This window comes from Stegodyphus dumicola, chromosome 6 (genome assembly GCF_044657685.1).
Source record: "Stegodyphus dumicola isolate Sdum_Otavi_A_Nest chromosome 6, ASM4465768v1".
NCBI lineage: Eukaryota > Metazoa > Arthropoda > Arachnida > Araneae > Eresidae > Stegodyphus > Stegodyphus dumicola.
In genome coordinates, this window is record NC_140773.1 from 196,376,611 (window position 1) to 196,392,383 (window position 15,773).

Genomic DNA, 15,773 nt, shown 5'->3' on the forward strand with positions numbered 1-15,773 from the left:
AGATATCACGCAAAAACTTCGTTAAATTGCATTCGATAGCGGTGAAAATGGATATTTTCGTTGAAATATGCTGCCTGAAACTTTTCGCGATTACGATACTTCCTTTTTACTTCGTACAAGGAAGTAAAAAACAGTACGTAGGCACCTGGAAGCTCAAATTTTGAATTTCTATTTTTTTTTATTATTTGTTTCATATTTTTTTTAAACTTAAACGAATATTTGATTAATTATTTAACGATTTAAAAGCGAACACAGAAAAAAATAACATTTTTATTTCAGCGCGCGAGACTATCTATCGGAAATTCTAAAGATATGTTATTTGTATATTTTGTGGTTCTGTTGATGAATCAAATTTTATATGGCGTAAACGCCAAGAACGTGATATACACAAAGCGTTAATAATGTAAGGACAAATAAAGTTCTGTAAAGGCATCTTAGTAAGAAAATTGAACATTGATGGGATGATCTGAGAAAAGACAGAAAAATGTATGCCAGCACTGAAGTCTGCATCGGGATTCTAAACGTGTACTGCTATGCTGCTTTTAAAATCTTTGCAATTTTGTAGTTAAATGGCAAATGATGTAACTACAAACAAAATAATGCTTAATAAAGAAGCTAAAATTTAGCTATGTTTAATGGTAGTTATGTTTATTGGTTAGATAAATAAAGCTATGTTTAATGGTTAGATTAAATTGACTGCATTATATAGACTAAAGAATTTTCCTATGAATTACATGCGTTCGAGTTTCATACTTCTGAATATTTCATATGGGCCGAGCTGATAAATATTTACTATAATATATGATCTTAAAAACTCTTTTTAATTAATTTTTAATGAATAATTTTATTTCGATTTGTAAAAATTATTATATCTACCGGAGCATCTAGAAACATTTTATGATGCATATTTTTCGCTTTCGCTTAAAAACTCTTTTAATAAGATTAAAAGTAAAAAAGTAAAGTCAAATTATCATTTTAAGCATCACCTTTTATTCAATCAAGTCAAGTATAATTACAAGTAATTAAAAAAATATAATTATTTACGTATAATTTACATTTTGCTGATTACTTCCCAAATAATTATTTCTGAATTATTTTCCTTATTCAATAATAGTCTAAGAAGCATCGAAATTAATATAAAATACAACATTGCTCAAATTTATACTATTCGCATTCTGAGATATCACATTATTGAGGTATGTCAACATAACAAGTTACAGTTCATTCCTTTGTATAACATAATATTAATGTTTCTACATTCCCACAATTAAGTGTTGCATTAAATCATATCCCAGAAAAATGAAATTACTCATTATTCGAAATGCAATTATAATAGCTTATCTGGATTCCCCTCACGCAGTTCTGCTTTTGTTTTTGTGAAAGCACTAGATTCCATGGCTATTTCTTGCTTTCCATTCGCTCCCGTTAGAGCTCTCTGAGAGCAAAAATTGTGTGTTCCGAGCATAATACATCGATTTCCACTTGGGCAACACTGGAATCCGCCAGGACAACAAACACCATCTGCGTACGGACAACATCTATAGTGGAACCAAGACTTGCAGCATGCTGCAAAAAGAACAATAAAAAAATTTTAAAAAATCTGAAAGCTTTGAGATTTTATATTACGCCAAAAGCGGCGTTATTTCATTTACATACACATAAACGTTTCGAGAGCATTTGGGCTAATGTTCCTTTGGGGGGGGATATTTAAAAAAAGCCTATCTTTACAATTTTGGATAGACAGTCTCACTTGCTGGAGATAAATTTTTTTCTATACAGTGTTGCCATTGCTCGCTTTGAAATCGTTGAATTATTAATCAAAAATTCGTTAAAATTTTACAAAATCTGAAATAAAAAAATAGTAAAATTTTTAACAGCAGCATATCTTTAGAATTTTCGATAGATAGTCCGGCACGCTGAAGATAAAAATGCTTTATTTTCCCGTACAGTGTTGCCATTGCTCGCTTTGAAATCGTTGAGTTTGTTAATCAAAATTCATTGAAGTGTTACAAAATATGAAATCGATAATAAAACAAATCAAAATTTCGGCATCCAGGTGCCCATATTCGGTTGAAGGACTACTTTATTCAAAATTGGATGGCTTTAGGTACCGCTGTTTTTTCACAATGTGAGAAACATACATATAGTCATGCAGGTTGTTCTTTATTTAAATTCTTAAAGATGGTACAGGGCGATAATATCTGGAGGCAACAATTTTAAAAGTGATTCGGCGTTTATAGTGAAATGCCACAAAATGCCGTTTGGAGACCAATATCCTTTTGGGCTACCGCCCTTTGGGCTAATAACGTACCTTTAGTGCAGTTTGTCAGTTATAATGTATGTGTGATTCTTTTATTTTATACGCGGAATCCAGGAATGTTCTTACGGGCCTTTATTCTCACGTTTGTTGATTTGTTGTCTCACGTTTGTTCATGTTTTCACATTTTCAACTCAAAACAAGTGTGCAAAATCTTGAAATTAAACTATTGAAACATTCTTCCGGTGCCTATACTTAGGAAAATTTTGCAGTAGTTATAAAAAATAAATCACACAAAGTTTGGCTCCCGTACGACAAAAACTAACCGAGATACCAGAGGTATATAACTGAGAAATTGTATGATTCTTCACTGTGTAATTCTAAGTTACTGTTGGAAGTGAAGAATCTTAAGAATCAATAAGCAAATAATCGCTTGAGTTCGTGTGACAGGAAACAAGATAGAAGGGTAAACTAACCCTTTATTATTCCAACTAAAGTTTAACAAAAATCCGTCTTGGCGTGTACAAGAAAGTCGACACTTCGGCTTGAACATAAGAAACTAAGAATTAAACTAAACTAATCTTAACTAAAGAGATATAGCCAAAGCTACTAAGATTCTAACGGAGTTGGCCTCTTAACGCTAATTGACTGCGAAGCTATCAAGGGCCCAAAATACGACCGAGCGTAATAGCTTACCAGAGAATAGCCTAAAAAGGCGGCTGCGTGCCGCCAGAATATCTGGTATTTCTCTCACTAAGACTGTAGAACTTCGCGGTTAAATACCGCTCTTCCTCATTAGCATTCAGACGTGATTTTGAAAGTACGTTCTGGCTGGAAGTGGTAAGTTGAAATTAAGCATCGATAGGAAAGGAAGTTTAACTCAAAATTTAACTGTTAATAAAATTAACATAATCCTTACAATATATTAAAATCGAGAATCGTATTCAGAGGCCGTACACGAATTGAATACAGAAATGTTTTCACTTCTACATAACTAAAAATGATGTATCGTTTAGAAAATGGCTTATGATCTTGGGAAATTACCCAACAAGCATTTCTATGTAGATTATTGTGAAAATTCTTGATTAATGTATTTTTTTCCAAAATGAATATTTTTTCCCCAGAACCATAGAGAATTCGTGTTCTAAAAAATATTGACAGACTTCAGTTCGGGCAAGTAGTCAACTCATAATATTATTTGCGTTAATTAAAAAAAAAAAAAAAAAAAAAAAACATTTGTATCAACTGAATTTTTCTAGGATTGCTGGTTTATAATGCTAAACTAAATAAACTTCATGAGAATATTATTTAATCATTTTTAGACTTTGAAAAGTTAAAAATTACCCTTATGAAAACTCTTTCAGCATACCAAATATACTAAAATTATAAGACACGGTAAATCACGGAACTTTATCAACGAAGAGCATTTCTGGGCGAGGGGAAAGATGAACCATAATTTATTCTAATTCATTTTCGAACCGACCCCTCAATGCATATTTAATATGATTTTAAAGAGAGAAAATTTTGAAATTAAATAGGTTTGTCAATTTTTATCGTACGGAATTCCAGGTTTTTAAGTTTTATATTTTATAATGAGATCAAATTTTTTCTAAATATATGAATAAAGATCGGAAAGCGTATAAAAGGTTAGATTTCGTAAAAGGTATAAAATTCAGTTTTTTAAATTTAGAAGAGCCAAACCATAAAACGTAGCGTCATGTAAAGCATTCCTGAAATTAGTAGTATATAAGTACGACCAACGGTTATGAAAAAAAGGACTTTGTGGACTTCAGAAATCAGAGCGACTATTTAGTCATTTGCAAATTTTAACTTTAATGCAAATAATTTAATTTAATTACACATATTTTTAAAGTACGTTTCCTCACCCCCTTTGCATTCAACTCTACTGAATTGTATTATTTAGATTATGGCATAATACTGGAGAGCTATCTGCCTAAAAGGGGGGCTTTTGTGAAGGACGTTCTAAGTAAACTGGGTCATATTCATGTTACACATGGGGATCGTCCTTATGGCACGTGGGATGAGTAGCCTTAGTAGCCCTGACGAGATTCTAGTTATAGGGGAAGAGATGTATCCTCGTATCCAACCTTTTGAGAATTCTGCAAAAGAAGCTAGAAACTCATACTGTTACCTATGGGTGCCCAAGATCTAAGCCAAAGGAAACATCTACCTTCACCACTTGGGTTGGATCATATTCGTGAACCTGATGTAACTCTGGTTCAGTTCAAAGAGAAACAGAAACACCAACGTCTTTACCATCCGTTTTTACAGATACTATTTTCATTTTTTGTCAATAGATGGCGGCAATGTTTTTGTTCCTGCTTCCGTATCTGCAACTTGCTCGAAATTTTGTTGTCAATTTTACCACGTTACACAAATTATATAAATCCTCGTTGTTGTTTAATATTTTATCTTTAACAGAATCCCTTTGTTATAAGTTTAATTTTAATTGGCTTGACAGTATAGGAAAAGTTTAAAATACCATGGTTAAAGGATACCATGGTTGGTTTGGTTTGGTTTACTGAGATTACGGCAAAGCACACTAGGGCTATCTGCCTAAGGGAAGGGATGCCTTTGTAGAGGACTTTTTAAGGGAAACTGGCTCGTATACACGTTACACTAGGGGAAAACCACAAAAACGCCCATGCAGTCAGCCCGTTCGCGGGATTCGAACCTCGAACCAAACTATCAGTGTTCAGCGATTTTACCCATCGGCCGCTGGTGGGCCCCGATTACCATGAGCCAGATAACTGAAGTTTCTCTGGACATGTCATAAGCACAGTTACTTATATCATAGTATGAATATACTGCATTTTAACTCGATTATGAACCAGAATTGTATTTCAAATTAAGCTACTATTTGTTTAACTTCAGGACGTTCATTCTTGAGTAGACACTTTACATATTCACAAAGACAGAACTAGACAGAAATTTACAGAGCATCAAATTAACGTGATTTTAAATTTTTAATAAAATTCCACAAAGAAAATGGTTAAAAATTTCTTACATTTTTCGCACCAGTCTTCGTTATCGCAAAATTCAGATTCGACCAATACAGTGCAAATAACAGCTAAGAGAACAATTGAAACTTTCCTAAATTAAAGAAATACAAAATATTGTTATCTTCTATTCACTTAAGAGCTAGTAACAAATGCAACCGTAAACTTAAATCTGCAGAAACTATCAAACTAAATTTATTTACAATCATTAATTAAAATTATTTTTATAATTATCATTCCTTTGATAGTTGTGACATTTCCTTTGAGTTTAACTAACAATTAAAAGTTAATTTTACTTTCTATTATGCCTCATTTTCTTACATATTCTCTCAATCGAAGGTTTATGGAGATAGGTTTGACAATTGGCGTAGTTTAAACTGGCCGCTTTTGCCTTGCATCAGAAGCCACTTCCCGAGAATATTACCGGACATTAGTCAAGACTGATAAGTATGTTTAATTTGGATTTGATTTTCTGATTCAATTTGTGAATTTGTAGTCAGGAAAAGGAACACTCATATTATTACTAGCTAACTGTATGTTTCAGACTGACTTAGATTTTGGTTTTGTATTATCCTATTTCTGAAATTATAATTAGTGAGATAAAATGCAGATTTTACTGTTCTTGTCAGCTTAACTGCTTTCACAGTTTAAGCTAAAAGGCATAACTCGCACTACAGTTTTTAGGTAACTTTTGAGGTGCCAGTATTTAATACAGTTAAACAGTTAACTAAAAAAAATTCTCAAGCGTTATAGTGGCACCCAACGTAAAACTTGAGTGATAACAGAAATTAAAATTATAATGCCTCAATTTTAAATTTTTGGTGTAACTACTTGCGAGAGTACAAGATTGATAGTGCAAAGAGTAGTTGAGGCCGCAAATGCTGGAAAATAGTCTGTTGCCTCCAGTAAGGATTGATTCCAGGCCAGGTACTGAAGAATTAGAGGGATTTTGCTGGTTATTAGATGCATTTAGAGTAACAGTGAAGCCAAACGTAACCTTTGAAATTACGGAATCAGTGTTGCTTTTTTTTTTTTTTTTTTTTTTTTTTGGAAGAGCTGTAAGAGCTTTTTGTGCTAAAAACAAGGGATTGGCGTTGAATTGGTATAAATATATTGACAAGTCGTTATTAGATCTTGTAGGTGCACAGAGCTGCACTAAAACCGGTTTAAGCAAATTATGGTAGAAGTACTTCGGGTGAGAAATAGTACCTAGTTAGCCAAGGAATAGTATAGCAAATTTCAGTTGGAGATGATGAATAACTAACTATTTTTGTTTTAAGGAACACAGAGCATTTCAACCGCTTTATGGAGGTAGACAGAAAGAAACAAGTACAGGGGGCACCCAAACATCGCCATGGGCAAAAGTGGTATCGCCTCACTGCACTAACTATCTGTGGAAGTGCACCCTCACGGGGTACACTAACGCCATGCTTTTATGGCATTTTTTTTACATTGTAGCATTCGTAATAGTTACATATTAATGGTCATAATTTGCATTACAGACATTATTGACATAAAGTATACTTTACATGGGTACTTTACAGTTGCATGTATAAAATACAATAAGTTATTTACAAATGTATATACATATTTCTGTGTTTCGTTTTAGAGTTTTGTTGGTAGGAGGGGGAGGAGTGATTATAGTACGTGGTTCGTTGTTTGGTTTTCTGTTACACGGTTCGCAGTTTATAAGTTCATTCATAGTACAGTTCACAGTTCAGCACACAGTTTATGAATTCATTTCATGGTACAGTACTGGTGTATCTGTCACACATTACTGCCTTACAGGTAGTAATTTTGGATGCGATTAAAGAGAAAATAAAAAAGAGCTCATTAAAAAGTGCTGTGGAGTAAAATTATACAACCGATGACGAATGTCCATTAAGTCCAATAAATAGTATTGAGTTAAAAAAAAAAAAAAGATGATTATCCGGTAATGCATTTCAAATCGAGGAAATCTGCAGTTGATTTCTGTAAACTTATTAAAATTACAAACTACCTCATTGCTTCTGCTTATGAGAAAATTATTAGGAAGGTGAAGGCACGCTGTATATGACAGCATTGAATCTAATTTCCAGATGTTTTCAGATATTAGTAAAGCTAGAAAATGTACGAGGGCTATTTTTTTCAATCTCCGATGGGCTATAAAGAAAAAACGGGTGAATATACAAAAAAAATTTTATTACCAAAAGTAATGTACAATACAGGTTATTTCTCTACATAATCACTTTGACGATTGAGGCATTTGTCATATCTGTGAACAAGCTTTGCAATACCCTCTTCATAAAATGTGTCCGCCAATGATTGGAAGTGAGTTGTGACGGTTTCTTTCAGCTCCACGTCATTTTGGAAGCGCTTCCCACCAAGCCACTGCTTCAGTTTAGGGGGCAGATGAAAGTCACTCGGCGCTAGGTCGGGACTGAAGGAGCCGTTGGGTTACACCAGCGCTGTGAGGAAGGGCATTGTCGTGGATCAGAACAATTCCAGAAGTCAGCATGTCTCTTCTTTTGTTTTGAATAGCTTTCCGTAAGCGTCGCAAAGTTTCACAATATGAATCTGCATTAATTGTTGTTCCAGGCTGCATAAACGCCACAAGCAACACACCTTTTTGGTCCCAAAAAAACAGTTGCCATAACTTTACGGTTGTTAAAGGTTCGTTTGAATTTTGTGGGTCTCTTTGGAGAATTTGTGTGCATCCATAGTTGTGATAGTCGTTTCGTTTCGGGCGTGTCATATTGAACCTATGGCTCATCACTGGTCACAATGGATTTCAAAAACTCTTCTCCGTCAGTATTGTAACGGTCAAGAAACTCAAATGCTGCAACCATTCGGCGAGTTTTGTGGTCGTCAGTCAACATCTGTGGGACCCAAAGAGCGCAAACCTTTCTGTAGCGCAACTGTTCAGTAACGATAGAGTACAGGAAAGATCTTGAAACTTCCGGAAATTTCATCGATAATTCACTTATGGTGAACCTTCGATTTTGCTTAACCGCTTGGTCAACTCGTGGAACAATGTCGTCTGTAGGGACAGACTTGCGTCCTTGACCCCCTTCATCATGCACATCAGTTCGGCCATCTTTAAACTTTCGACACCATTCACGAACAACGCCATCACTCATAAAGCTGTTTCCATACACTCGACTCATTCTTCGATGAATTTCCGCTGCACTGTTCCCTTCTGCCTGCAAGAAACGAATAACAGCTCGCAATTCACACTTGGCGGGAGAATCAATAGCGACAGTCATGTTTACGTGACTGCAGCTCAACAGAAAATGGCGTGTTGAATACGACAGTGACAGAGCGTGTGGAGGGGGAGATGCGCAGTCACCTACTACGGTCACCAACCACCTGCCGCATACCTGTCCATCATACTGTGCGATCGGAGGTTGAAAAAAAAACAACCTACGTAAATAAAACCGCCTTCATAACGAAATCGAGAACGTATGTCTTCCTACGTTGCCTTTTGGATTGTACGATAAGGCAGAGTTTTCTGCGAGCCACATATATCATCCTGCCGCTAGGACTGAGGAAAAGGTCCTTTATTTGCATCGATGACATAATTGTTCATCAAAAATATGAGAGAAACTTGAAAAGGCCATATGCGTTTTTAAAAGACGTGGAACTGAAAGTTAATAACAAAACATAACAGGAAGCTAGGCCAGCAACTGCAATACTATTGGTGTTTAAGGTATCACTGAACCTAGCTAATGTTCGGGAATGACACTGATCAGGGAACCAATGAGAAATTAGCGCTAGGCGCCGCGAACCAGCGCGCATCTCATTCCCAGGCGCCACGACCCACCAAAAGCCCATGGAACCTCTCATCCGAATGCTGAGTCCAGCCACACCCGTCATTTTAATGCGACTTGAATTTCATATTCATATTAATCATTTATATGTAACTTAATCGCTTATTTGTTAGTCATATTACTATTAACTTGCTTGATTATGGTATCTATTATGTTGAGAAAGTTGCAATTTCGTCACTCACCTTACTGATTTGTTTCTATGAAATTTGTCTTTAACTGAAGCTTTATTCTTCCAGCTATTAAACGTTTTAGTGCTTTCTCTATCCAGGCAGCAAATTAATTGCCCTATTTGATGATAGCACTCCGAATTCTTTATCTTTTTTTTTACCATATGACCTGTTTTGAGGTAGCTTGGAAATATGTCTCTTTCCAGCCATTTATTGTGTTGTTTTAGAATTCTTTCATTTGCGTTATGAATTATCTTAACATTGTTAATAGTACCTGAGCCTTTGTTTTTTTCCTTTTATTGGGCTGATTTATTAAACTCCGTAATTCTTTGGAGGTTAAATAGAACATCTCTAATTGGATATTTTCGCATCTTTTTGCATTCTTTCATTTTTTCCTAGGAAGTCTTTGAGAAAGATGGCATCCAGGAGTTTAATGAAGTTTGCTGTTCTATTCTATTGTGTACTGGTATTTATCATCACAGTGTTTTTTGATCTGTAGTCGTGGTTGGATGCACTTTCTTGTATGCTATTTTAATATAAAGTACCTCATATGGTTAGTATTATCAGTGCAGACCTTCTGCCATGTTTGGGTTTTGGCTTCAGTGATTTTGTTTTTGCATATCTGCCGCTGTCAAAGTTATGCGATCCATGCGCTTGTTCTTTCTGTTTCGTACATCTGTGATTCTATTCTCCGTCTTAGAGCTTTTGTTTTACTACGCAATTTTCTTAGTTCTTTCGTACACCAGTTTTGTCGATATGAGTTTTGAAATGTTTTAGTTGGTAAATCTTGTTGACAAAAATTTTGATTTTTCTTAATAAAATGTTCTTTTGCCATATTTATCTTATTTCTCCTGCGTGCTTTTTTAACACTTTCTGTTACATTTGGTTTTTCCTTTATTTATTGCATTTGCAATTTTGGTAACAACTTCTTGATTCCTATAAGTAACTATGATGAATTGGTGTAATTTTCTCTATTTTGCATACAGGTTTTAAGAGTACTTAGTTCGTTTAACTTTGAGTTAAGGTCACGTTTTTGTTCTTTCCCTGAATAGATTAGAATCGAAGGAATTTTTTTTTTTTTTTTTTTTTTTTTTTTTTTTTTTTTTTTTGCTGACGGTCATTTTAGAATTTCTACTTAAGATTTCTTTCTGTTTTCTTGATTCTGTCCATTTGCAGTTCATAGATTGTGAATTAGGATACAGGAAGTAGTGGCTTTATGACAATGTTTTTCAGGTGTTACACGGGTCTGTTCAGTTTTCATTTATTGTTGCTGACAAGGCTGTTGTAGCTTACTTCTCGAACTGTATGGGGAATGTGTTATTCCAGGTTCTTGGGTGAAATCTGGAGAAAAGAAAAGTTTTGGGAAGGATTTGTATTTACAAGGGTTACTTTTATGATTATGCTGAGGTATATGTTCAGTTGTAGAAAAATATCTTGATGTGAAAGTTTATTACTGCCTCTTCTCGTTTTTGCGATTTTTACGCACATTTTATACTACTTTTTGGAATACGTTGTTGTCTGTAAGTTATTTTGGTATGTCTCTGCCACACTACTCTACACGCTTGGGGTACGGCTTCTTACCTCCTGTATTTGAACATCCATTTCTTTATTTTGGAAAACTTGATTTTCCTGAAAGGGGAGTATTCATTATCTGGATTTGTATTGGAACTGTTGATTCCTTTGTTATTCAGTCCCAATGTTACTCAACAAAAATAATTGAAGATTAATATTGACAAGAGTAAGTTTTCAGGTAAAACGCATTCAGAATTCAAGATAACAAAAGAGGAGTTAATGAAAGAGAGTTTAAAGATCAATTATCGAAAATCAGGTCGACGAAAATTTTCTCATCTTCAGAACGGTAAAAACTAGTGTCATTCCTACGAGCCATTTCTAGGATTATACTCATATTACTACACCTTCATAAAAACATCGCAGATTCTTTGTTCGAATTGAAGACAAAAATCTAATGTGTACAACACATGATTTCCTTGCACAGAATATTAAATTATACGCATTTTTTCCGGCAATTCATTTAAACTTAGTTCCTCGAATTTTCTTAGAGACATATATTTCTCATTCAATTAATTCAGTTCTCATTTCTCGGCAAGGCAAAAATACATAAAATCTAAATATCTTCATTAAAGTTTGAAAGATATAGAAAAACATAAAACAACAGATACAGTTAAAAGAATTAAAAAAATAATTTTTACAATTAAAATTAGAGTTTCTACGCAAAAATAAGCAATTCGGTCAGCAAGCAAGAATGTAGATTTTTCGGTGAACTAAACTAAGAGTTTTCTTTTGTTCACACTCGGCAAAAAGACACTGAAGGTGCAATAAGACTTTATTCACTATTCTGCTTAATTTCCAATGTAAAGAAATATGGCTGTCATGGTAAGAACAATTAGGCTTAGCCGCAATTAAAAATTTTTTTAAATTGTTGATAATTCTACAACAATTGGATGCACATTTACTAAAGGCTTAAAACATTTTAACCGGAAGATAAAAATAACATAACTCAATCATTCAATCATTGCAATTGACTAACATATAAGAATAAAAACACTGATTTCACAAAGCCCAGTAATAGAGTGGGTATACATAAATATACATTTATATAATTTTGGTGCAGCCGATTGCAACCAAAGAGGGAGGTGCACAACTACATGTTATAGCAGTCCTATATACAAATGTTTAGCGTTCTGAGACTACTTGTTTTTAAGTTATGCGAGATTCATACATACATATATACGTACGTACATACAGACGCCGGGAAAAAAATCTCTTTTGAATCCCTTTTAAAATAGTTTTATAATTCGTTTGGGGAAAAAGAGTCCTTTATTCTGCCCTTTCTTGATTAGAATACTTCTTTTACTTCGTACAAGGAAATAAAAAATGGATACAGTTAAATGGTCAGAGGAGGAGAATAACACATTGAAGCAACGGAACAAGTTTTGCATCCGCTTCTTAAAGTGTCGAATGCAAAAAGGCCGTTACAAATCTACGTGAACATCTCGGACTATTCCAGATAAGCGATTTGAATGCAAGATTGCGTGCTCGTGCAAAAGACTATGAGTAGAATGATGAGCCCGACAGAACGAAACTATTCCGTAAGTGAATACGAGACTACCGAGTGTGTCAGCGCGGTAACAAAACATTCAGATGTATTTTGGCGAAACCGAGAATAATTAAGAAGCTGCACGAATATAATTTAAAATGAAAACATCAGATGTTAAAACAGAATGCGTTTGCAAGCGCACTATTAAAATTAGGAGGGAGAGAACGGAAATAAAATCTTTTGTCATATCTTAACATCTGTACTGTTAGATCCAAGGAAAACTCTGATTACAGAATTTTTTATAGATTCAGAGTTTGGAAAAAGAATATGCGTACTTAAAGGATAAAGCGAAGCACTGAGGAAGTAAATGAGGTAGTTATTAAGGGCAGGTATGAACATTATCAAATTATACATAATGTTATATTTTAAAAGACAAAATAAAATAAACCAAAATAAAATCTGAAAGCTTTCTGATTTTACATTACACTCAAAGGATCGTTTTTTTAACGTTTTGTGTGTTACCTTTATTTATTAAATATCATGTTTTTCGCACTTGAATCATAGAATTTAATTCAACAGCAATATCGAAAAATAATTTTAAAATGAGCATATCTTCAGAATTTCCGATGCACAGTCTCACGCGATCGAAATAAAAATGTTTTTCGTACAGTTTTGCGATCGCTTGCTTTAAACTCGCTACGTTTCTTAATCAAAAACTCATAAATGCTTTACAAAACATGAAACAGATAATGAAACAAATTCAAAATTTACAAATTTGGGCTTTCATATGTACATATTCAGGTGGAGACGTACGTTATTCAAAATTTGATTTTTCTAGGTACCGTTGTTTTATCACAATGGGAAAAACATACATACATTTATGCATGACTCTTCATTACTTAATGTCTTTAAATATAATACAGGAGGATAATATTTAGTAGCAACAGTTTAAAAAGTTATTCGCCATTTGCAGTGAATCAATGCAAAATGCCAAATCAAAATTCATAGCTCTTCTGAGAAAATTGTCCCTTTGAGTAAAAAAAGAATGGTAATCTAGAACTAAGGCCAATCATTTCACTTATTTTGAAATCAGAAATTTCCCCCGAATTACTTGATAGCCGAAGACAAAATATAAAGTTCGAGAAGCTGTTTTCTTTCATAAGTTACAGCATGTTAGGCGTGTTGTGCTCCATTTTAGAAAGGTAAATATGTAAATTTTGCGCCGCTGGCTATTTAAATAGCATAAGGTCTAGATTTTCAAAAACGATTCTCGGAACAGATTTGTTAAGAGCTTCCTAGAGCCAGGTTTATAAAGCATATTTCCTATTAGTAACTGTAGACCATTTTAGAAAATGAATTGAATTAATGCCATTATGTCGCGCATCAACAAATGCAGTAACGAAGAGCACAGCTAAAAGGTATGTTTTAAATTCCGAAGATTCATTTAAAATAATATCCAATAATGAATCGCAATTTGTTAGTCAAATATTTCAAAAGTTTGCATTGACCTGGACATGAAGCATCTTAACATGACTCCATGCAGATCCCATATGGTTGAGCGGGTGAATAGAAATATAGGTGTAAATAATTGGTGGTGCGTTAAAAAGTTTCGCATCAAGCGCATATTGAAGAGTTTTCGTATACGCTATGGTCAGCCAACCTCGAGACTACTGATAAAACGCCGCGGCCAAAACCAAAAACACCACAGCACTCCTAAGTTATTTTGTGTTCAGTATCAGGAGGCAGAATTTCAACAGAAATATATACAAAGGTTACTTAATGGGTACTGAAAACATCAGGTGAGGCCAACGTCGTTAGAGCAAAAAATTGTATCTCATTGTTTAATCTGTCAGCCCTCAGTGTTATCTCGAACTAAGCTCATGTTACAGAAAAAGTTTTCAGATGCTGCGTCTTTCCGGACGAACCTCTATTTTGTGCAATAAACCTAGTAAATTGTTTCATGGTGTAAAGAAGAGACATTACCGCCAGCACCCGTAGTAAAAGGTTAACAGCAATCAATCAGTGTAACCGTTGCTCCATAAATCAGTTTATTTATAACGAGGTAAAATAAAGCTTAAACATCAAATGTAAAGGTAATATGGTAAGATAAGAAGAAAACTTTGAACTTTTTTTTAGCCTGTGAACACGTTTTGAGCAATACAGTCAACCACTTTTTAACCAGGGTAATACCAGGTAGTACGATGCTCATGATCAAATTGTAGAGACATTAGGTTAATTGGAAAAACCGGAGAGATGAAAAATTAGCAATCACCTTCGTTGGGAATCGAACCACGTACCTCTGGAATATCGGCCCAGCGTGCAGAGCTACTACACCACGAAGTCACGCTAGGAAAGCGGGAGAAATACCTTACAAACTTAAAATCTTTGGTTATCCGAGAAGAGTGCAGTTAAAAAGATATAGGAAAGAGGAATAACCAGTTGTATGATTCATAGAAAAATACTACCAACATTACCTGTACGTTGAAGCTATTTAATCTGGAGAATAATTTCGCTCGGGTATGTAAATTAAATCAGTATCAAATCTATAGCCCATTTTAAATAACAGAAGAATAAACATCAGCAGAAATGAAAAAACTAAGCTAGAAATGGAATTAAAAATGTATTTGCAAGGGAATTTGGATAGGGTCATTAAGTTCACATTGCTATTAAGCAGTCGGTTAGAAGTTGTATTCTTTTTACGGCAGAGTTTATTCTAGAAGATATGTTTCTGCTATCATTGTTATTATTCAAGCATTTTGCTTTCATTTTTGTATTTTCGATAGACAGTTTTGTTTTGTGTTAATCACAGTAATGTTTTCATTGTTCAATTATAAACAAACGTCACATTTTTCTTAGTTAAAAAGTGCTAATCCTAAAGTAGGCTAATTAGCCCACTATTTTTTAACAATATGCCTTATCGGCTTCCACAACGAAAGCAATACTGCCAAACATATTCCTATAGTGCTACAAAAGTAAAGCCTTAACAAAATCATTTAAAGACTAGTAAGGGGAAAAGGCCAATTCAGCTATTACTTGCGAATGCAGCATGATCTGTTAAATGGTCACTAGTTAATCACTATTAAAACGAATAAAATTTGGTTACTTACATGATTAAAATCCAAGATTTCAAAGTAAAGGTATTAGAAATAATTTCGTATGTTCGAGATATATGTATATCGAAGCCTTTGTCATCTTTTTATATCAATGCGAAGTTCCAGATAGCGTGTCGAAGATTAAGCTTCTTTCAAGTGTTAACTATCAAGTGTAATGTTTCGATAATCAACTCGAAAGTCTTGACTTTCGAACTGAGCACGCATGGTGCCCATTTCTGCAATAACAGTGATTAGAAATCGCTCTCTTCATTGGCATTCTATAAAAATGAATAACTATCGACAATAAAATTTGCTACGTCAATGAGAAAGTAATTAACGTTACGTTGATAAAGTAGTTCTCATATATCAC

The 15,773-nt window shown here is 34.1% G+C and overlaps 1 protein-coding gene across 1 annotated transcript; it reads right to left on the reverse strand.

The window, feature by feature from the left end:
• Positions 1–967: 967 nt before the first annotated feature.
• Positions 968–15,570, reverse strand: LOC118185062 (uncharacterized). Its single transcript, XM_035354855.1, has 3 exons — positions 15,419–15,570; positions 5,286–5,371; positions 968–1,566 (listed from the first exon to the last, which is right to left on the reverse strand). Coding segments are annotated over exons 1-3 (327 nt in total). The 5' UTR covers positions 15,421–15,570; the 3' UTR covers positions 968–1,327.
• Between the last annotated feature and the right edge of the window lie 203 nt (positions 15,571–15,773).

Bases quoted from the DNA above. Each gene is read 5' to 3' on its own strand.
- LOC118185062 (XM_035354855.1), bottom strand. The intron at 1,567-5,285 runs GTAAGAAATTTT...TTCTTTTTGCAG, and splicing joins CGAAGACTGGTGCGAAAAAT to CATGCTGCAAGTCTTGGTTC.